The sequence below is a fragment of the Parus major genome, chromosome 4, assembly GCF_001522545.3.
Source record: "Parus major isolate Abel chromosome 4, Parus_major1.1, whole genome shotgun sequence".
Taxonomy (NCBI): Eukaryota; Metazoa; Chordata; class Aves; order Passeriformes; family Paridae; genus Parus; species Parus major.
The window spans coordinates 58477132-58499542 of NC_031771.1; the positions used below are offsets into that span (position 1 = coordinate 58477132).

Below are 22411 nucleotides of genomic sequence, written 5' to 3' on the forward strand. Positions count from 1 at the left end.
CATCACTTGGTCACCTGCCATCTATAGTCAATCTATCACTCAAAGAATCACTTGGTCACCTGCCATCTATAGTCAATCTACTTGTTTCTTGAGCAAAGGACTGGTTTTGATCTCTCAGTACAACATTTAAACTCCCTGCAAGGTTATTTTGCAAATAGCTTCTGTGAAGAGAGTTTAAATGTCAAAAGATTTGTGTTTTCTTACCTAAGATATGAAAGCAATTTTTTTTTTTTTCTTTAAATACAGGTGCTCTTTTGTCAATGGAACAAGGAAAATTAAAAGCTTAATAAGAAAACCTTTGAGGCTGGACTTGACTCTCACCATTTACTGTCCTCTGCACTGTTAACCTGAAGTCTCTCTCAGAAAGGGGTCATGATGTCAAGACTCACCCAAGTCAGTCAGATCTTTGCAAGATACGAACCTAAAAGTTCATTTTCCGAAGAGAATGTTTGAAATGCAGTTAATGCATAAACAGGGTCATTGTGCACAGTTCTAGTGGGGTGTTTGGAGTGTGCCAGGACATAACTTTGAAGATACAGAGGAACAACTGAGTGTATGATTACTTGCATTTCTGAGAAGTTGGCCCAGTAAGGCATAGAAGTCTCCTGCTGGTGTTATTGTCATCAAAGGCTTAGAGCTGCTTGCAGCTGTATTTAGGGAAACGTACTACCAGGTATTAGCTGGAAACACAAACTTTGGTTGCATTCCTGTACTGCTTGTTTTCATTATGCCTGAGTTGGTTTGAGTTACTGCAGGTGAGGATGGATGGTGTACAGTATTTGGTATTCAGTCCAGAGTAGAGCACTTCACTGTTGTAAAGGATAGGTAAATTGTTGCATGTCCTCATGAGGATCACTTGGAAGGGGGGAATACCAAGCCTGTAAATCAGTGTGGTGTCTGTGCTAGAAGGCTTGTGCCAGTCTGTCTCTGTCTGGCCCTTGTGATTGCTGCATTGCACAAGAAAGCCACTTTGGTGTTGGTTCACCAAATTGTTTTCATCTGTGCACAGTAGACATCCATTGTATAAACAAGTTGCCTGAACCATAATGTGGCATTAAACTCACCAAGGCTTTATGGTCAGTGCACAGCTATGCAACTTGATCTTAATGCTGAATTCATCAGAAAAGCTGCCCATGAACCTATGTTTCCAGCAGATGTTTCTGTTTTTTAAGCAGAGACATTATAATCTTTTATTTGTCTTTCATTTCTTTCCATGAAAGCACAGTAGGGACAGTGTTTATCCCGGGTGATCAGATCTGCCAGGTTGCAGTCCTCCCTTAGACATAATAATTTTGCTGAATGCACAGATCTTTTCTGAAGCTTGTTTTAAAAGGGGATGGGGAAACAGCCTTAAAAGAATGAGTTTCCCAGGCTCACAAATTCATAATGAATATAAAATTGTGGATTTTAATACAATGTTTTGTCTTTAAGAAAGCAATGAATGTGATTTGATTTAATTCTACAGGGACTATGTTGGCAGATACTCAGAAATGTTCAGTCTTTTGCAAATGTAAATTGGTCTGGTTTTATTGTCTTCAGTGGGATTATAATGATTATTTCTACTGAATTTTTTTCCAGTTCTCTTCATAGTAGTTTAATTCTACAGATTTGTTGCCATTGTTCCTGGTTTACAGCAGTGTTAATGAGATTGGAATGGCTCTATTGTCTCTGCAAAAAAGTAAATAAACCACTATTAAATGATCCCCTAGCCTGTAGATAACATCACTATCCAGGAAAAATCTTAAACTGATGATAAGGCTACTCCTACCTGAAAGGCACTTAGCTTTAGGCTTTTAAATTCAGTGTAGCTGGAGCCCATAAAATTGGAAACATAAGATTGCATTTTAGGACACAGGCTGAAAATCTTTAGCTCCAGTTTATGCACTTAGATTGAAATCTGGTTTTTGTGTGTTTTGAGGAGCTGGAAATGTGCAGATCTAATCACTTACTTGAAATAGTAGGCTCAAAGTTAAAGGCTGCTGAAAATCTGATTGATTTGTGGCTATGGAGCAAATTGGGGAAATCTAGTTTTTTTGACTAAGAAATGCATAGAAAGCTAAGGACTCATGCAGCATAAGTTTGGTTTTGTTTCAAATACAACCTGGTTGCAGCACCTTTGAAATCTTGGTTATGCAACAGATGGCTAATCGGATTAAATTATGTCTTTTTGCCAAGATAAATTAGATTTTGTTAGTGAGATGATTTTGAACACTCAGTTCATGGGAAATAATGCATGTTATTGAGAGACCTTTGAAAAACTCTGTGGTAAATGTCAGCGGGTCAGTGGGTCAAAATCCACGAGGGTGCTGTGAGCTCAGAGCTGTTACATGCTCAGGGTACCAGAGATCTGAGGGCTGTGTGGGGCTCCTCAAGGCAGCAGCACTGTGGAAGGGGAAAATACATATTTAACTATCACTTTTAGTAAGGACAGTAGCAGCAGCTAGTGTCTACCAACTAATGCAGATTAAAGGATAAATTTTACCTCTCCAGTTATAACACTTGTATTCAGGATGACATTATACAATATACTCGGTGCTGGATGTTGCTTCCTTCTTCGCTTTCCCAAGCTTCAGTTCCTCAGTTTTGAAGTATATTGAGAACTTCTGATTAAAACCATTAGTTCAATAATTATGCACTAAAATACTGTTAACCAACATTTCAGTTCCCTTAATTAGTGCTCTGTGTGGAGTAAATGGGAGTGTGCAATTGCATCTTCCACATCCATAGTTTGAGTTCCTGGCACATCATATAATGTGTTTAAAGGTTCTTATCACTGCCAACTTGCAGAAAGTGATTAAAGAATGATCAAGTTCTATGAAGGCATCTCAGCTTTGTAAGTCAGTTTTCACCAGTGTTTTGTCTCCACCAGACAAGAGAAAAAGCAGCTCATCTCTGATCTTTAGGCATGCCTTTCATACACAGCTTGAGTGTCTGTTATTCTTGATCCTCCTTTGTTTCAGATTTCCCTCTAATATTGGTGCAGATTTGGATTTTTTTCAGGTTTGAGCATTCTTGTCTTCTAACGCCAGTGGGGAGGGTCTGGGCTTCTGCTTAGGCAGAGAAATGTTTTCACTGTGGTATGAAATAAGACAAGCTTTGTTTCAGTTTTAGTCTCCTCTCTGTATTGCTGCATTTTATTTTATTCACATTTTTTCATGTTTCATCTGCTACTTCTTTCAGATACTTTCTCTCCGCCTCCCCCAAATCCTACCTGGAAAGCCACTGCCACCCATGATGTTTGCCTGGTGGCTGGTCAGGAGTGGTCCAGACCTGAGGTTTCTGGCAGGCATCTTCCCCTGCTTTTGGCCACGTACAGTTCTGTATCCATTTGACCTGGGCAGAGCAGCTGAGCACTTAGAAGATGCAAATAGATTTAGTTGTCCTGACTCACACAGAGCTGTGCTGATTTACACCAACTGAAAGGCTGCCTTCATCAGTTCTGTGCCAGTTTATCAGCTGCCTTTCACTGATGCATGGTCATGTCTATTAAGATAAACGTGATGGCAATGTTATATCCTGTCAGTGAGTACTTGATGTGTAGGCAAGTGTTCAAAGTCATGTCAGTAGACTTCAAAGGATATACTGCAGAATCAGGCAAGCTGCTTGGGAACTGAAGGTAAGATAAATCTTCAGTGGCCTAATAAGAAAAATAAATAACAGCATATTGTGCTTACATTTGACTGTCCTCTGTGATTCCTGTTTGCGGTGTCTCTTTTAAACTAAGCACTAAAACAAGCACATGCAATTGGCTGGAGGGATTTTTCAGAGTGTGTGAGAATGTAGATAGAAATAATAGACTGAATCTAGTCCTGCCAAGCTATTCCTTTTGTTTATTCAGTATCACATAAATCTAGCTTGCTAAATTTAAGCAAGGTTTCTTTTCATTCAGAAGTAAATCCCATGTTCAGTAACAGGATAAAGAATTTGCAGAGTTTTGTGAAGAAATTCCTCATCTTCTTTTTCTGGTTTCTTCAATTCATTTGCTCCCTTTGGTAGTTCCCATAGTTAATTTTAAAGCTTCAGGCTGTGAACACGAAAGATTGCTGTTTGAGTGTGGTGATACATCCCCTATCATCTGCTTTACCTGTATGGTGATATGGCTCCATGTATCAGGGACTGCAAAGAATGTGATACTTGTCACAAGCAGTGCTATTCCTTTGGGATGTTGTGATGCTAGAATACTAGCATCAGGATGCAATAAGGATGCTGTGGCATTAGAAGTCAGGAGGGTGTAGGTTTGTCTCTGCCTTCTTTAAGATCTTAATTTCACACTATTATATTCACTCTTAATGAATGCTGTGTATGTATAGTGCTGCTTAACCATACTGGCTTTAGTAATCTATTGCTAGGTCCAACTGCAGGTGACAGCTTAAATGTGATTTTGCAAAAAGTTTTAGGTGCAAAGATTGTAATTTAAAGCAGGTTTCTAATGTGGCTACTTAAAAAATTAGAACTTAAGTTCTAATTGTGGCTCCAAAATTCTGCAGCTGTGTTACTCAGCACTTGTTAGACCACATTGGGAATACTGCATCTAGTTTTGGATCCCTCAGTACAAGAAAGGCATTGAAAAACTGGAGTGAGTTCAGGAGGTCATGAGGATGGTTGAGGGGAACTAGTCATATCTCATGTGAGGAGAAGCTGAGGTTGCTGGGGTTGTTCAGCCTCGGGAAGAGAAAGCTGCAGGAGGACCTGAGAGCAGCCTCCCTGTGTGCCAGGTCCATACAGAGGTGCATAATGGGAGGATGAGAGACAAGGGGCATGAGCTGGAACATGAGCTCAACAAGTTCAGACTTGATGTAAGAAAAACTTAATACATCGTGGGGGACAGTGAAGCAGTGGGAGATGTTTCCTGGGTAGTTTCTGGAATGTCCATACTTGGAGTTTTGCAAGTCCCAGCTCTGTTTCCCTTTTGTGACTGGTGAAGTTTTGAACAGGAGGTAGAACTAGAAACCTCCTAAGGGCCTTTCCAGACTGACCTATCTTATGATCCTATGTGTCTTGAATAATAACAAGTAGTTGTCCTCAGAGAAATGCTCAAGACAGAGCTTGTAGACTTCCAAAGAAAGGAACTTAGAGCTAAGTGATGCTGATGGTTAATTTTTTTCAGGATCACACAGAAAGATAGGTAAGTTTTGAACTATTTTAATGACTTTGATTCCTTTTCTAGTACTGTTTGGAAATTGTTTTAGTAGGAGAAACAGACCAATTCAAGGCAGGTTCATCTTGCCTACTTGATAAAAAAAATGTATTGTCTTATTAACATATCCAATTCTTTCTGCTAGTATAGGTCACCTACAGTCCAGCAGCCCAAGATACAAATTCAACTTCATAGCTGATGTGGTGGAAAAGATTGCACCTGCAGTTGTGCACATTGAACTTTTCCTCAGGTAACACTTTCAATTCTTTGTTTTAGTAATTAGATATTTTTTATCAAAGGTCTACAGCCTACAAAACTTTCCTTTTGAATTTGTGACCTTTACAAAATATTCTGAAACATTACAGCAGACCTATTTCTCCAGAGAATCACACATTTGTGTGTTTTGTTCAGTAGATCTGTTCTAATGGGCTTACAGTACTATACAATATATACTGTCTACCCTAAAATAAGTCTGTCTCATCTTTGGAGAACTCTTCAGCTTGTTGTGCTTGTTGGACTGTATTTGTTATACATACATACATATCTATATATATGTTCAGACAGTAAGCTGGAAAAAAATGGCTTGTTGTTACTTTTTCAACTTTGAATGAGAGATGATTTTATTTTGGCAAGAAGAGCATTAATAGGTAGAATGTTGAGGAGATGTAACCTATCTAAACACAGAAATTACTTCTGATAGGAAAAAAATGTACTAAATTTCTTGACCAGAACATTACCGATATTCAGGATGCTGAAGCTGAGATGGCAAGATCCTCACTGAGTGCTCAAAACAACCTGAGAGGTTTAAATATGAGTCCTCAGAACAACCTGCTGTCAGAATAAATTACTGCAAATACTGCATGTGCTCCATTATGTCAATACCTTTCTTCCTGGAGTTCTCTCAATTTCCATAGATTTAAGAATTTCTAGGAGAATTTTTGTAGGCTTTTTAATATGCAAAATCAAGCTAATTGGTTGGTCCTTTGAGAGGATGCTTAAGATCTTTACAAATGTAGTTGAGAATTTTTTCTTTCCCTATAAGTAAATGTTTGCCCAACAGCTTGCTGGGTGCTAATTTTGATACTATATTTTCCTGGGATTGGCTCCAATTGTTTACTGCTAAATAGCCCAGAACTTTCAAATAATATCCTAACCAGGACCTTGTCTTGGAGGAAAGACTTTGTGAGCCTTTTCTCATCTTCTGCAGGCACTATATGTTCCCCTAACAGTCTAAGGCCATTATAGCAGTTGTTCACAGAAAATTTTGTAATGCCTTGAACAGTTTGTAAAATCTTTTACCTGTCTGTATTGCAGCACGTGTTGTTTCCCACCAAGTTTTACCCATTGTTAGTGTTTTTCATTTTTTCTTTCACATTCCTAGTCATTCTGGTTTCCAGACATACTTTTTCCACCTGGTCTGCACTTGGCCTTCGTGATTCCCTTAGATCTTGTCTCTTCCTTTATGCCTCTGTCCAACTGCATGGTTCCTTCTTCCTTTTTTCCCATTGGGTGATTGGTTAATTTTTCAGCTTTATTAGTTTTTGTCATTGTTCTCTTCCAGTATAGAATCAGTGGGATCAGATGGGCCCCTTTTCCTTCCTTTTTTGTCACTACCCTCTATGCAAGGAAGTCTGTGAAGACAGAATTGGAAACCAAAGAAAAAGGACCCTGCTGATTGTCTGTAAAGCTCAGTTCCTGTCTCCCTGACTGACTAAAACCAGTGACAATTTTCAGGAAGGGATCCTTTCTTTGTAATTTTTTAAAAAAATTTAATTCTTAGGGTGAAAGGTGTTAAATGATGTCTAATATAATCTTCTCTTAAGTTGGTGTCCCTTATGACACAGAATTGCTTGCTTTTTGTACAGGCACCCCCTCTTTGGTCGAAATGTCCCCCTTTCCAGTGGATCTGGGTTTATTATGTCTGATTCTGGTTTAATTGTGACCAATGCCCACGTGGTGTCAAGCACAAATGCAATATCAGGGAGACAACAACTGAAGGTACAGCTTCAGAATGGAGATACCTATGAAGCAACCATCAAAGACATTGACAAGAAATCTGACATTGCAACAATAAAGATTCACCCTAAGGTGAGTGACATAAGCAGAAGAGTGATTTCATTTGGGATCTCTAATGACTGACTAGAATATATGTTTAAGGAAAAAATGTACTGAAATACAGATATGGAAATTTTTCATATCTTGGAATTAAATTACTTTGTCTTCTGTGATAGCAACTGTAAAAAGCGAAGAAAAAGAAATTATATTAATTTAATATGTGGCAAAATTCTGCTATCTTTACCTAAGTACTGAGGCTATTCTTTCTAAGCTTTGTGGCAGTATGCATGGACTGCAAGGTGGGGCATAATGCAGAGACTGGCAGTCAACAACTGATCAACAGTTGGTTTGTGTGCTGTTTCTAGGAGGAGGGAACAATCTGTTGGGAAACAGAGAAATTTTGATGCCCTTTTTTTCTCAATGAAATTGCAAGGAGCTGCAGATAGCTGTTTTTGTTTCTTGTTTTTGAAGACAGTTTAAAACAGCAACCCTCCTAGCATAAGTTTTGGGTATAGGGCAGTGAGTGGCTCTTTCATTAATGTAATGGAAATTGCTTGTTCCTAACTTTTTTCTAGCTTTTGGTCTTTGCAATCAGGTTATTTTCAAGTGTGAACTAACGCTTATTTCTTTCTCTCTGTTTTTACTTAAGAAAAAACTACCAGTATTGTTACTGGGACACTCTGCTGATCTGAGGCCAGGAGAATTTGTGGTGGCAATTGGAAGTCCATTTGCCCTACAGAACACTGTGACAACAGGTATTGTCAGCACTGCTCAGCGAGACGGCAAAGAGCTGGGCCTGCGGGATTCGGACATGGATTACATTCAGACAGATGCTATTATTAATGTAAGCATGAGATTTGTCACGAGTTCCACTTCAGTCTGTCCCTGTCCCTGCACCTGTGCTGCATGAAAGTGCCTGCCCTGAGATGAATCCACTAAATACAAGCATCTTTGTTTAACATCAGTGAAACTCTTCTTTTTTAAAAGTCTCTGCATTGTCTGTAAGTTGTGTTCAGACAGTGTTGTGAAGGGCATGTTAAATAAAAGTTCTCCCTTTGAGGTTGTCTGTGAGGATGCTGCATAGGTTGGACTCTTTTAATTCTGTAAATCTCATGAAGTAATATGGTTGTATCAAGCAGCAGTAAATCAAAACATTTCTCTCTCTGCTTGCTGAGTTGCTCTGGTCAAGGAAGCTGTAGAATAGGGCCAAATTTTCTTTCATCTCTATTCTTTAGAACCAGATGCAATAGTCAGATTGAGAGTATGTGCTTCAGTTTAATGACAGGACACCCAGGTAAGAATGTAAGGAGAGGACTGGGGTTTTCTTGTGTGTTCCCTTCACACATCACATAATCAAAACAAGAATCAAGGTGTAAAATAACATAAAGTTTGAGGAATGGTTTGGAGCTAAGTGTCCTGGCATTGCATGTTATATAGAGGTACTTTAAAATAATATTGCTTCAGAGCAGTTTGGGGTGATCCAAAGAGCTTAAGTGAAATCCTTGGGTGTGTGTTTAGCTTGTACTGCATCTAAAAAGAATACTGCATACATATCTGAGGTGGAAAATGGCCCAAAATTTTATACCTTAAATCTGTTACACATTGAAAGGAAAATATTTTCAGGATTTATTTGTTGGACTTTAATGTCAAATTTGACATGGCAAGAAATAAACACTGAGTGTTTTACGCACAAAAAGTGCTTCACAAATGGTTATTGTCACAGACTTTTTGAGAGAAATTGCATGGGGAGGAAAAAATAAGGTAATTATTTTTTGTGCTAAGTTATGACATAAAAGTGACCTTTATCAAAAAGCTTATGTATGACCCAAAGCTGCACCTCTCTAGACATTTAGTTGGAATTACTCTCTTCAGCTGTGCAAGGAGAGTAAGGAAAACTTAGGCAAGATTGGTTAGTTGGGAGCATACACTGAATTGGTAGTGGAGACAGAATTAGAACATGGGATTCTTGACTTCTTTCCTGTACACATTTTTCAAGCTCAGACTCCTTCCTTGTGTATGTATTTAGACATTTGCTGCCCTCCAAAGCTAGTGAGCAAATTTAGACAAGGATAGCAGAGTGTGTCAGATAAAGCTGGACCAAAGGAAGAGTGATAGCAGATGAGGTGAGGAAAATGACACTAAGATTGAATTGCTTTGCCATCTGAGACCACAAAATATGAAGATGGTCCCTGGCATAAGAATGCTTTGTGCTTAGCTAATGCACTCATTTTCTCCTGAGAATGGGAGGAGTTTGAGAGTTGGTCTGTTCAGAGCATTCCTGTGGCTCTTCCAGGGCTTCCCTGCAGGAATGTGCATGCAGCTGCCTTTTGAGAAATGCTGGGACAGCAGTAACATGGGGCAAGAGAAAACAGGGCCATAAGGTTCTAAATGGAGCTGTATTGCATGTGCTGAAGGTCTTTCACATTCTTCAAGCAGAAGACAAGAGAATAAAAGATGGTGTGCTAAGCAAGGCTGAAAAATCATTATCTTGTTTTTTTTGTGCCAGTCAGACATGAAAATCAAGTGTGCAGTCTCAGGTCACTAGAGAGATACAATATAAGGAACTGATCTGTTTGTTTAAATTTGAACTTTGAAGCTGTTTTATAAACTTTAATGTCTTTTTTATTCTCCCAAGAATCTGGAAGGTTTGCCCAGTGCTATCTAAGTGTAAACAGTTTGTGTCTCACTTTTCTGTCATACATCACTTAGCTTTTGTTTCTTTTGAGTTGTAAGTTGCTGCTCTTGGCTGTTTTGCAAACCTACTCGAAAACTCTGGCCTCACTCAAAAACAAATTTTTGAGCCAGCATGAGGATGGACAAGCAACTTCTCCAACTCTCATTTCCTGTGGTCCTGTTGCATGTTTCCTTTAAAGGCCATTAGGTATTAGGTAATTTTGGGCTGCTCAGAGTTGCTCTATGCCTTCCCTAGAGAGGCGTATGTGTCTGTGGTTACTAAATCAATCCTTATGTAGTTGCTACCTCATAGCAATATGCTGTGATTAAATACGTAAAACACTGTGTTCTGCTCCAGTGGAGAACGAGAGACTGACAGTATTACAAAACAAAGTAATGAGTAAAATAAAAACTGTACACCTCACTGAAGTATAACTTCAAATAACAATTATTTCAAAACCTTGTTCTGACAGGCTTTAGAAAAAACAAAATACTAGTTTTAGCTGTTCAGTGTCTTAAACTTAAGGTCTGCCTATTTGGAGTGGCTCCTAACTTAAGGCCTGTTTCTGAAAAGAAAAAAAACCTATAATCATGAGAGTGGTGAAGGAGTAGGATAAGACCTACCTGTAATCTTCTGTGATCAATATTGTGTCTGTCAGTGCTGCCTGCTTCATTTACTTAGAAAATAAGGACTGTTTGTAATGAGAATTGCATTTCGAACAGTGAAGTATTAATTTATTGTTCCCTTATGTCATTTTTACAGTATGGCAACTCTGGAGGACCTCTAGTTAATCTGGTAAGTTCATGTGGCTTGGTTTTGTTGGATAGTTGGTTTTGTTTCAAGAACTAGTTTCATGTTGGTGGAGAATGTTCTCTTGGAAAGAGTCATTTGTCATTCCAGCTTCCATTCATTTAGAAAATGGTAGACAGCCTGAAGCTAATGCAGAATATGCAAATTAGGTCTCAATTCACACACCATAGGAAAACATTTCCCCATTGAGCACAGAAAATTTTGCATAGCAGTGAGGAATATGGGGTCTAGAAGGAGCAGTTACGCTCATTCACACTGTGAAGCCTGGGATGCACAGCAGACACGGGACCTGGTTAGCCCACACAACTCTTGCTTTAGATCAGCACTGGTTTTGCAGGTCAGTGACTTGTGGCTGTGGTGGTAATAGTGAATCCACTGCCCACTTGGCAGATGGAATCTTGCAGAGTGGTGGGATGGACCTTGGATGAACACACTGTACTGTGATCACTCTGGCTATCTCAGTTAAATGTGAAATGGATCGTGAATCAAAGCCCAGATCCTCCCTTATAAGTACTGTTTATTTCTTGAGTGATTACAACACTCTAAAATTTCTTAAACCAGCTTTTAACATGAAATGCTAGGCAGGGAGCTGAATCCTGTACTTAGGAACAAATTTAATTGGGTGTTGTCTCTCAACAGGATGGTGAAGTGATTGGGATTAACACCTTGAAGGTCACAGCTGGAATTTCTTTTGCCATTCCTTCAGACCGTATCACTCAGTTTCTCACAGAGTCACATGACAAACAAAGTAAAGGTATGGTATGCAGGAGACAGTGACATCTTCCAATTATCCTGATCCAGGTGCTCCAAAAGACATGGGTCTGGGATCCTGTTACTGAAAGGAGCAGCATCTTTTTCCATTACAGAGCATCACAGACTGAGAAATAGAAAACAATCTCATAGAAGAGGGAGAGACTTTTTATTACTCATACCCCCAAAGAGCAGACAGTATCTGTATAAATATGGGAAATAGGGCCTCTGAGAATAGCGAGGACACAGATGAATCATCACTGTCTCAAGTGATCTTGAGAACAGATGATCACTTGTTTAAAGGAGTTCTATTCCCTTTTTTTCATTTATTGTCCAAGCAAAAAGATTGAGGAATACTGTAGCAATTAAGGTAAAAACCTTTTTAAGCACCTGTCCACAGATGGGGTGTAGTCCATAGAACCTGGCCTATATTTTATCATGGTCATGTATGTCAGTGCTATATCAATCAGATATATTGTGACAGACTGTCAGGCCCTGGTGGAAGAAAGGCTGTTACTGATTCATGAATAAATACATGGGAAGATGGGAAAGAGGCAAAAAGAAAGAAAGGCTCTCTGGACCAGAGAGCATATAAATCTAAGTATTTTGGCAATGACAACTGCAGTACTTTAGACTTTTTTTACATGCCTGCACCATATCTGTCACCCTGTTCTAGATGTCATACTGCAGGCTACACAGCCAAAGCTGATCTAGTAATGCTGCATCCAGGCCAAATCTTCCTTACCCTTTCACTTGCCAATTTATCTTTCCACACCCTACTACTCATCTTTAACCATGAGTATTGGCTGCTGCTGCTTCTTCTCATGAATCTTTTTGTTATTAATCTTGTCTTCTGCTGAGTTCATCCAGTTCCTGATGCCAGGGCTGTTTTCCTACACTGTTGTCCTCTCAGATACTGTTACTTCAGAAACTTCCCTTAGTCAGCGGTTTTAAAGGGATGCATCTGCTTGTATACATGAGAGCATCACAAACCTGATGGGTCCCCTCATCTGTTTTGCTGAGTGCCACAGATTATATTGTTTTCACTGTTGATTTGGGAGGAGGGGGAGGAGTAGATAAAAAAAAAAATAAATTGTTAATTATATACTGAGAAGTGCATTTTAACGTAGCTGACATAATTTTGTTTCAGTCAACATGTCAAAAAAACCTATTTATTCACCCTGGTTACTAACTTGTTGGTTTCTGAAACAAGCAGGTGTCTCATTAGTGATGTTACTCTTTAGAACCAAACTGCTCATCCCAATCCAGGGAGGAGCAATAGCTCAGCCTGCAGTCTTGGCCTAGAGACATGAACTCAAGCCTTGTGCAGAACCCACCATCTCCTGGTAACTGGGGCTGGAAACTCAGTGAAGCTTAGAGATGACACCACTGAAATCAGTCACCTTGCTCCTTCAGGCACCTTTATCTCCACAGGATGATGGGCCCAGCTGAGGGCCCAGAGACAGCTTTGCCCATGGAAGAGCCCTAAGAAAAATTATGAAAGATTCAAGTTTATACTGTGATTATAACATACAGATTTTTTTTTTTCTTAACTTAATACCCTAATCAAGAGGATTCACACTTCCCTCTTGGTGTCAATGTGACTGTCACTGCTTCAAATAACTGGGGGCAATTTTATTATTTATTTTATTTTCCAATTTTTTTTTCCTTTTGCTTCTCTGAAGTATGTTTTATAATTTTGCTGTGGCAGAAGAGTCAGTTAAAGCCCTTGGTGCATAGAGAAAATTTCTAGGAGATATTTTCACCACATATTTGAGACTCAGTTTGCATTTTTTAGGCCTTTAGTAATTGTTCTCAGGTTTATTGTATGGTTGCTATTTTTTGGCATAGTGAATTTATGTAAGCAGAATTTTAGAGATGTTTTTATCATGTTTTCTTCCAGTTAAGTTTCAGTAATTTCAATGGGATCCTCCCTTATGGTACAATTAGGTCATATAAAGAAGTTTATGGGTATTACCATTTTGTTCTTAGTATAATATTGCCTGAATATAATAACACTCCCTTAGGATGCCACTCTTTCCAGATTTATTCTGGCATAGAAGATACTCAATTGTTTAATAAACTGGAGCTTAGTCTTTTGAATCTCAGTTGGTCAGATAACTGTTTCATAGAGGAGGCATATTTTTTTTTAAATTTCATCCATCACATAAAACTGCAAATACCTGATCTATTAAAGAACAGGAGTAGAGAGTGAAGAAAAGGAGAGGATGACATTTGAATGAAGAATTTTTACTGATTGTTATATATACATTCTGTATTACCTAATGCATTGGTAATATATAATAGCACCTAAGTTATTTTTGACCAAATACTTGCCACAGCCTTCATAGAGATGTTGGTCTGTTGAATGGTCTGAAGGCCTTTGCTAATTTTGGGGTTACCAATGATAAGGTTAACATCCTTTTATAGTTAGGAAATCTTAAATTGCTGCATGAAGTTAAATGTCTCCATCTCAGTTTTAACCAGTTGTGGTATTCTATGTTTACATCTGGAAATTACTGCATAATTGATTGATTTATATTATTTTTTTAAAAAATTTTTTAGATATTTCTCCATTTTGGTCTTGGTTCTGTCTATTCCCAGTTTAGACTTGAACAGAATAGTAAAACTAGAAAATCTTTTGGAAATAGACTCTTTGAAGTGGAAATCAGTAAGTCAGCAATTTGAAAAAAATATTAAAGAGAAAATCCATCTAAAAGGTCAGCTTGGCATCTAATGTACTGTAAGCAGAAAAGTGAATAAACCTTGTTTCAGCTGGGTGTGGGGAAATAGGGAAGTTCTGCATTGGCCACACCCAACAACTCATTTACTTAAATCCCATTTTATATCCCCAGGACCTTGTATTAGTTGTGTTAAAACACTATTCTTACCTTTGTATTTGAATGATTATTACTCATAATAATTACCACAAATCATGAGGGTTGCTTAGGATCCTTGCTGAGTGTAGATTCAGACCTGATTGAATTCAGCTCTGCAGTTTATAAGAAAGGGACACTGCACACAGTCCAGCATTATAGGCTTGAGCTGTTTTCATGGTTTCTGTTTGGCAGTAGAATATCTTTCTTAAAAGCTTTCAGGGCTGCTCATGTAATCTTCAAAAGGAGCTGGGGGCAAAAGGAATTAGCAGAAAAATAGAAGTCTTGCCGGGCACTTGAGTAAGTAGTGTGGGATCCATTTCTTCACTTGGAGATCCTGGCCCCACTGAAATCAACTGCATCGGGTATAATTTCATACCAGAGTTAGTCAAGCCCATAGAAATTTCAGTACATGACCCCTTAATTAGGATTTATAAATTCTTTTTGCTACTGTTTTATAAGTCATAAATATTTCTACCTGCAATTGGTGTTTATCTGTCTGGTTTGTATCTCTACTATTGCAAGCATCAATAAATAAAGTTTAATAGTAAGGCAAGTGCTATTTTTACTGTGGAATAGAAATTTCTGTGACTAGTGAACTGCTTCTAGGTACTTGGTGTCGGCTGCTTGTGACTTTTTATTAACACTAAGCAGATTTAAGTTTAAGCTCATGGTTGAGGCTGGTTTGCTTGACTTTGGTACCAGTGTTTAAGCTGGCCTGGTGTTTACTAAAATGAGATAAGATTTGAGTCTTTCTCTTCTGTGCTGTGCTCCAGCTTTAACCAGAATGGTTTCACATTTGCTAAAGCTGATTCTTCTAACATATGAATCTTCTTTTAGCTATTTCTGGGACTGCACCCTTGTGATGTGCTCCTTAGATTTATGACATCACTTTACTCCAGTTCTCTGAATTACTTTCTCTTTTGCCTCGTGATTGCACAAATTGCCATAATGACAGGTTTTGAGACTTTCTATTCACAGAGCAGATGTAATATGACAGTGGTAGTTCCAGGTGCCACATTATGTTCTGCCAGTGTGACTCAGCCCCAACATCACCATGCTTATGCTTTGGGAATGTTAAAACACTATACTACTGGTTGTCTGTGCCTGTTCAGTCTCTGCTGATACTTCAAAAAAGATGGACAATTATATTCCCATGAATCATTGTTGCTGAAAACTTTGGTTTTTGTTGAAGGTGTTTGACTTGGGTTAAAATCAGTGGAATGGATTTTTATGAAACTGAAGGACTGAAATATTTTTACCTGTATTCTGACACACAAAATGTCTGGAGAGGGGAAAGAGGAGTGTATACTCTTCTCTTAAAGTAACCTATGGCTCACAGTTTTTAGTTTATACAATACCCTGCTACTCTTACAGTAGGAATTGCTATTTGCAGTATGACAAACTTACTGCAGAGAGAGGGCAGAAGGTGTTTTTGAATTTCAGTGCATCAGCAGGAGTGAAATAATACTTAGACCTACCAAAAGTTGAAGGTAGAATTAGAATTTTGGTTGGGAATAAGTCTTTAGTTGCAAGATTTTTTTTTCCCCCCCTAAATCTTTGTTTAAATACATCATTAGCCACTGGGGAAGTAATTCCCTTTATCTGATTAGTGCAATTTCTCCTGTGATTTTTCATTCTTACTGTTCTGTTTCTTCCAAGTCAATTTCTCTTTTCTCTTTAATTTTAATTTTTCATTCATACAAATATTCCCGGCTCTGGAGTATCTTTGTGTTTCTACAAATTTCTGTCTCACAGGTGATGACCAGCATCAAATTGTTTAATGCAAAGAGAAAACTATCACCAGAGATGCTGTCACTGATCTTACAAAGGGAATTTCACTATTTAACTGTCCACCTTGCATGGACAAGGGGATTATTTTCAGGTGGGAGAATTATCATGTCTGAATATTTTTAAAAAGTGAAAAATTACATTTCTGCCATGAGGGCTGGAGGAGCACCATGAGCTAGTTCTTGGTCATGTCCAAAGCTCTTCAGACTTCAAATTTGAGCAATTGAACTTCTTGACACTTTTACTATAGCTGATTTTGATCCTGCTAGTTTTACTTTAAAACAGGGGAGAGCCAAACATTTCAGGGCAAAGTAGGGATAACAGTTATGGATGCAAGATTTTTCAGAGTGTAGTAAATCCAGGGTTTAGTAGTCAACATTTTCAGTGACCCCAATCAGAATATTTGGCATGTGTAATATTCAGAGTCCTTTACTTGGCAGTATTTTTCTTGGAAAGAATAAGAGCTAGAGAAGACTGTGTACATCTCCTTTTTCCTTATGTGAAAACCTGGAGAAACTCAAAGATCTTGTGAAGTCGTTGTGCTGGAACAAGTAAGGGGAAATATTGTTTCATGCTGGATGTAACTGAGTACTGCAGCACTCACTTCAGGAAGTCATCAAACTGCATTTTTTTCATAAGACAGCTGTACAATATCATGACTTACTAAAAGCCAACTTCATAAATGTGCTGTTCTTTCTAGAGGAGTGACTTCTCACCATTTAAAATTCCAAAGAGTCCTGGAAAATCGTAGAATTATAGAATAGTTTCTATTGGAAGGGACCTTTAAAGGTCATCTAGTCTGACCCCTCTGCACTGATCAGGGACACCTTCAGGTTGCTCACAGCCCCATCCAAGCTGACCCTGAGTGTTGACAGCTGGGGCATCTACCACTTCTCTGGGCAGTGTGTTCCAGTGTGTTACCATTCTCATCATAAAAAATTCTTCCTCATACCTACGGCTAACCTACCCTCTTTTAGTTTGAAATCATTACCCTTCCTGACTTTATAAGACCTCTTTAAATACTGAAATACCTTATTAAGGTGTCCCTGGAGCCTTCTGTAGGCTGAACAAATCCGATTCCCTCAGCCCATCTTCTTAGCAGAGGCACTCCAACCCTCTGAGTATTTTTGTGATCATTTTGGCAAAGGTCTACGTGTTTTGTTTTGTTTTTTTTTTTTTTTTAATTGTTTTTTATTCTTTGGGTTAGAAATAACAAGCCATTATAATCAGTGTGAGTCTTCTGATTGCCTTTTCTCTGAAAAGTGGACATTTAAATTTTTTTAGAGTCCATTTCTACATTTAAATGAGAATATCGTATGATTGTCTTGAGCAGTTTCAGATTAAATGGTAGTTGGCTATGAAATTTTCCATTTACTGAATTCATGTGATACTAGATCACAGAAGTTTCCTGAATTTCCTGAAGGAGGAACTCCTATGAGCTTTCTCCCTTACCCTTAGTTGCAGGGAGAGGGATAGTCATTCTGTATACCAAGGGTAATAAAAAAAATAAAAATAACTTCAGTACAGATGTACGTGATTTTGTTTAGTTTTGTTAAAATCTGATACATTCTGTTTTAATTTTCAGGTATTTTGGGTCATCAGAGCAGTTGTTTTTGTCAGGGTTTGCCTAAACTTCTTAAATATCCTCTGTGTTCCTTTCAGATGGGAAGAAACGTTTCATTGGCATCAGAATGCTGACAATAACACCTGCGTAAGTATCTTAGAAAGGAGATCGTATATTCATGCACACAAGATGTGGTCAGTAGTGGTTCAGAACTTCATTCAGCTTTTGTTACAAATCTCCAGAAATGGGCATTGGCTTCTAGGAAATATGCAGGCATTTACATCATACAGGTGAAAACTACATTCTGGGAGCTGGAAATTCTCTAAATACTGATAGTGGTGGATATCCTGCTGATAGCTGAGGGAAAATAGGAAGAGCCTGAGCACAGATTTTGGTTCTTGACAAGGACACCTGGAGTTACACCAGCTTTTAGCTGACATTTAAACAAAATAGTGCCTTCGGGTGAGTCTGAGTGTCAAAATCAGCTGATGGAGGGTTTGGTGGTGTTTTCCCAGTGCCAGTGGAGGCCATATGGTGTGAGGTTTGGTGCCTAACCATTAACTAGGAAGAGCTGCTAAAGTGCCAAACTAAAGCTTTGTGTGCCTCCGTGTTAACAAAACCAGAAATGGACACTTTCCTTTGACTCTTTAGTGTGTTTTTCCTCTTATATTGCTTTGTCTTGCCATTACCCAGATATATTATTGGATAATAAGTGAGGGCTCTTAAGCTGATGTTCTTTCCCAGCAGTAGGCATGTTTCCAATGTGGCAAAATTAAACAAGACAATTTGCAGCTGGGGTTGTAGTAAAGCCATCTTTTTCCTGAGTTGGACTCCTGCAGTCCTCCCTGAAGGGTCAGATCCTCAGCTGGAATGAATCAGTGTAATGGCATTAACATCACTGATGGAGAGAAACTCAGAATGCTTCTCCTCATAGTTGTGAAAACAATGTGAGATTTTACTGCTTTTGGAATGTCTAAGGAAGCCATGCAAGATGTCTGCAGGCCTGTTTTCAGAAAAAGACCACTTCCCTTGTTGTGTTTGCTTTAATTATTCAATTGTTAGCTTCCTCAGGACTAAATCAGATGAAGAGAAGCTGTGTAGCCATTTTGGCTTGTTTTCCTTCTGAGGGACCCCAGTTTTTCATGGCAGACAGCCCAGTAATCTGTCCTTGGTTTAAAATCTTTCAAGAAATGGGTTTTAACCCACACTGTATGCAGACCTGAAATGATGTCATCATCTCTGAAATGAGGGGATGTTTGCAGAGGCTCTGTTTTGCAGTGGGCTCCTGTCTTCTTTCTTTAGAAAGTAATGCGCAAAAAATTGCTGATGACAACTTGAGGAAACTGAAGTTTCCAGCTCTGATCTGTCTTCTCTCTGGAGTTATCAAAAACTCTATTGTTCTAGATCAAGACAAATTAGGAATGACTTGCAAAATAAAAGAAACAAAAAGTTAGCAAATTTTTGCCCTGTCATTCATTACCCAGCATTAATTCTTTGAGCAGAAAGACCTTTTGTCCCTGAGAGTGCTCCCGTTGTTGTGCTCTTGAACAAGGCCCTCTGTGCTACTGCCATAAAGAGCCAAAGTCAAATTCTTGCAGATGTACAAGACCATTAAGTTTAGCATGCTTTGCACAGGTAAGGAGTTTTGCCTCTCAAAATCTATGTAATTTTTTTTAATCCAAATTTAGGGTTTTCCATATAACTGGCAAATGATTAATTGTTAATTAATTGTTTTACTTTTTGTCCCAAAAAGTTTAAATAAATAAGAATATTTATATGCTTTTGTAGTGCAATAAATTCTGTATAACTTTGTTCTTCTTTTAGCTTGGTGGAGGAACTGAAGCACAGTAATGCTGATTTTCCTGATGTCAGAAGTGGAATTTATGTACACGAAGTTGTTCCAAACTCACCTTCTCATAGGTAGGTAGATCATGTTATTTTCTTCACCACAAATAAACCTTCAAAGAGATACTGGAAGGTAATATTTATTTTATATTCAAATATTTTCTCATACCAGGCTTGATCTGTATTTAAACAATAAAAATCATGCCTTTAGGTTTAAAATATCTTGCTAAGATTCTACTCACCTCTACAAAAATTAAGCATTTCAGAACTATTTAAATCATGGAATCATTTAGTTTGGAAATTACTTTAAGTCATCAAGTCCAACCATGAACTCAGAACCAAGGCCACCAGTAAACCCTGTCCCTAAGTGCCACTTCTATGCATTTTATTAAATACTTCCAGGGATGGTGAGACCACCACTTTGCTGGGCAACCTCTTTCAGTGTTTGAAAACCCTTTCTGTGAAGGAATTTTTCATATCATCCAATCTAAATTTCCCCTCGGACAACTTAAGGCCATTTCTTCTCCTGTCACTTATTACTTGGTAAAGGAGACTGCCACCCACCTCACTACAACCTCTAACGACATTGTGAAACACTAGCAGTGTACAAACAAAAAGAGCACCCCATATACAATGACCAAATTTGAGAAGTTTTTTGAAGTATTTTGAATATTAAAAAACAGGTAAGGTTAAGCAGGAAACAGAATAACATTCACATAAGGCACTGTCAGAGCTGTTACCTGAGACAGTACTGAATCTTAAAGGAAGAGGCTGTTCAATGGAACAGTTGCAAAATAAAATATTTCTAAAAATGATTTTAGGAAAATCAAAAGCAAAAGTAATAAAAGTAGCTATTCAGGATTACATTTGAACAGCAAGAGAGAAATAATTTCCCAGTACTTTAGCTGGTACATTTCACTTGTCTTGAAATTTTGAGGTTTTAATTTTCAGTTCTTGAACTACATATTGGTGGAATAAAAGCATGGTCTTGTAAAAGGACTGAGTAAAGTGAATTAATAATAAACAAAAGCATTTTCTGTTTCTCACTTGGTATAGTTTTGTAGAAGTCATGAAAAAATGGTTTTTCTTGTTTAAGAAGAAAATCCTTGATGAAATAACCCGAGCCTTATTTTGCATTTAGCAAGTCCTACCTGTTATTATTTCACAGTCAGAAGGCTGGAATTTCCCTTCAGTGGAGACTAAGACAAATGAAAATTCGTTACATTTGCAAAAGAAGTGGTGAATAGCCTTTGTACTTTACCTCTGCATAGAATGAATCCTTAGTGCCGTTTTCTTGTCTTTGCAGAGGAGGGATCCAAGATGGAGATATTATTGTGAAAGTCAATGGGCGTCCTTTGATGACTTCCAGTGACCTGCAAGAGGCTGTGATGAATGAATCACCTCTACTACTTGAAGTTCGAAGAGGAAATGATGATTTGCTATTTAACATTGAGCCTGAAGTTGTCATGTAAATAGAATTGAGGAAGCTCTCACCATAATTAAACTCACTTATTCTGGAACACTAGATACCTCCTTTACAGCTACAGTAATTATACTTCCTGTTGACTAATGACAAGGTGGACTAACTTAATTGCCTGAGCCATTTCTGTACATAGTAGCTAGAATGACTTCAAAGATGCCATTTGTAGAAGATTTAAATTTCAAAGAAACTTAAGAACTGTGTTCTGGGGAGGAGGAGACAAACAAATTTTGGGTAGCTGGTAGAAATGGGTCCCACTTCCTGTTACCTGCAGATGCAGAGCAGATTCATTTCTACACATTGAAAGATCCAAATACTATTGGAAGTGAGGAAGTATATAAAAGGGGGAATTATTCTTAAACTACAGTCATGGCTGCAGCAGACCCAAGCTATTGCAATGCAAAATTGAGCTTTTTTTTTTCTTTTCCTTTTTATGTAACTTTTTCAATGTGAACCTATTATTGGCAAAGCTTGTATTTGTTCTTAGTGCTTCTGTGCTCCATGTTGATGCAGGTAGATGAAATCTGTAAATATTCAAAGGAGCAAAAATGGTATCAGGCTATGGAGTGTTACACCTAGGTCATGCGATTTTTGGAATATAGTAAATGATTCTTATAGAATTAATGCCTTTATATATAAATCAAAACGATGTGCTGAACAAAATTAAGTTTGATAAAGTGCACAGTTTTTTAAGAATTTGATACAAACTTGTTAGCATTTTTACTGGTAAGCTTTGCTGTAAAATTGTTACACTACTTTTGGCTTTGACTGTATGTTTCTACTGTAAGGAGATTAAAGTTTACACAAATAATCTGTTGATGCAAACCTCTTTTTAAACAAGTATGTCTTTCCTGCTTCTTCTGTCTGACTGGACTAGGCTTTCCCAAGAGAAAATTTTCTTACAGAAAATTGGGCCCTTATTTAGACTATGTTTAGAAATGCTTTGCACACAAGTAATTTATTTACACTGTGTTTTTCCATATTTATTAATTGTGCTTTGATGTCACTTAGAGAGTATCAAGTTGGGATCCTGTTGTCCTCAGCTCTCCCTGTATGTGACGAGAAGCAGAAAGGAAGCACCATTAACCCTATTTTACAGTTAGAGTGTGTGGGACTTCTGTGTAATAAACCCAGGGGTGAAATTGATAAGACCTAAATCCAGATCTCTTAGGTACCCCAAACCAAACAGGTATCTTGTCCCTTAGTGAATATTGCTTCATTTCTGAAAGAGTCAGAGGAACGTTGCTATCTGGAGCATTTTCCACATCAAGCTGTACTTTCTAGACCTGTTTCTTGTCTCTTTGTTACACTGGTGCAAAAAGGAATTTCTCTTTGGAGCAGTTCCCTTGAGGTTGCCATCATGCCTAGACTTTCTGGTTATAGCAACTCACTTATATGTGACAAGCCTTGCATCTTCATGTTTGTACAG

General features: G+C 38.1%; 1 protein-coding gene across 1 annotated transcript in view; it reads left to right on the forward strand.

The window, feature by feature from the left end:
* The window catches only part of HTRA3 (HtrA serine peptidase 3), a 25160-nt gene extending 3365 nt beyond the window's left edge, over nucleotides 1-21795 (forward strand). Inside the window, exons 2-9 of the mRNA XM_015625342.3 lie at nucleotides 5288-5387; nucleotides 7003-7225; nucleotides 7842-8036; nucleotides 10629-10661; nucleotides 11316-11430; nucleotides 17756-17804; nucleotides 19482-19577; nucleotides 20809-21795. Of these exons, the coding sequence (XP_015480828.1) occupies nucleotides 5288-5387; nucleotides 7003-7225; nucleotides 7842-8036; nucleotides 10629-10661; nucleotides 11316-11430; nucleotides 17756-17804; nucleotides 19482-19577; nucleotides 20809-20974 (977 nt within the window). The 3' untranslated portion in view covers nucleotides 20975-21795. The remainder of the gene's footprint in view (nucleotides 1-5287; nucleotides 5388-7002; nucleotides 7226-7841; nucleotides 8037-10628; nucleotides 10662-11315; nucleotides 11431-17755; nucleotides 17805-19481; nucleotides 19578-20808) is intronic.
* The last annotated feature ends 616 nt before the right edge of the window (nucleotides 21796-22411 follow it).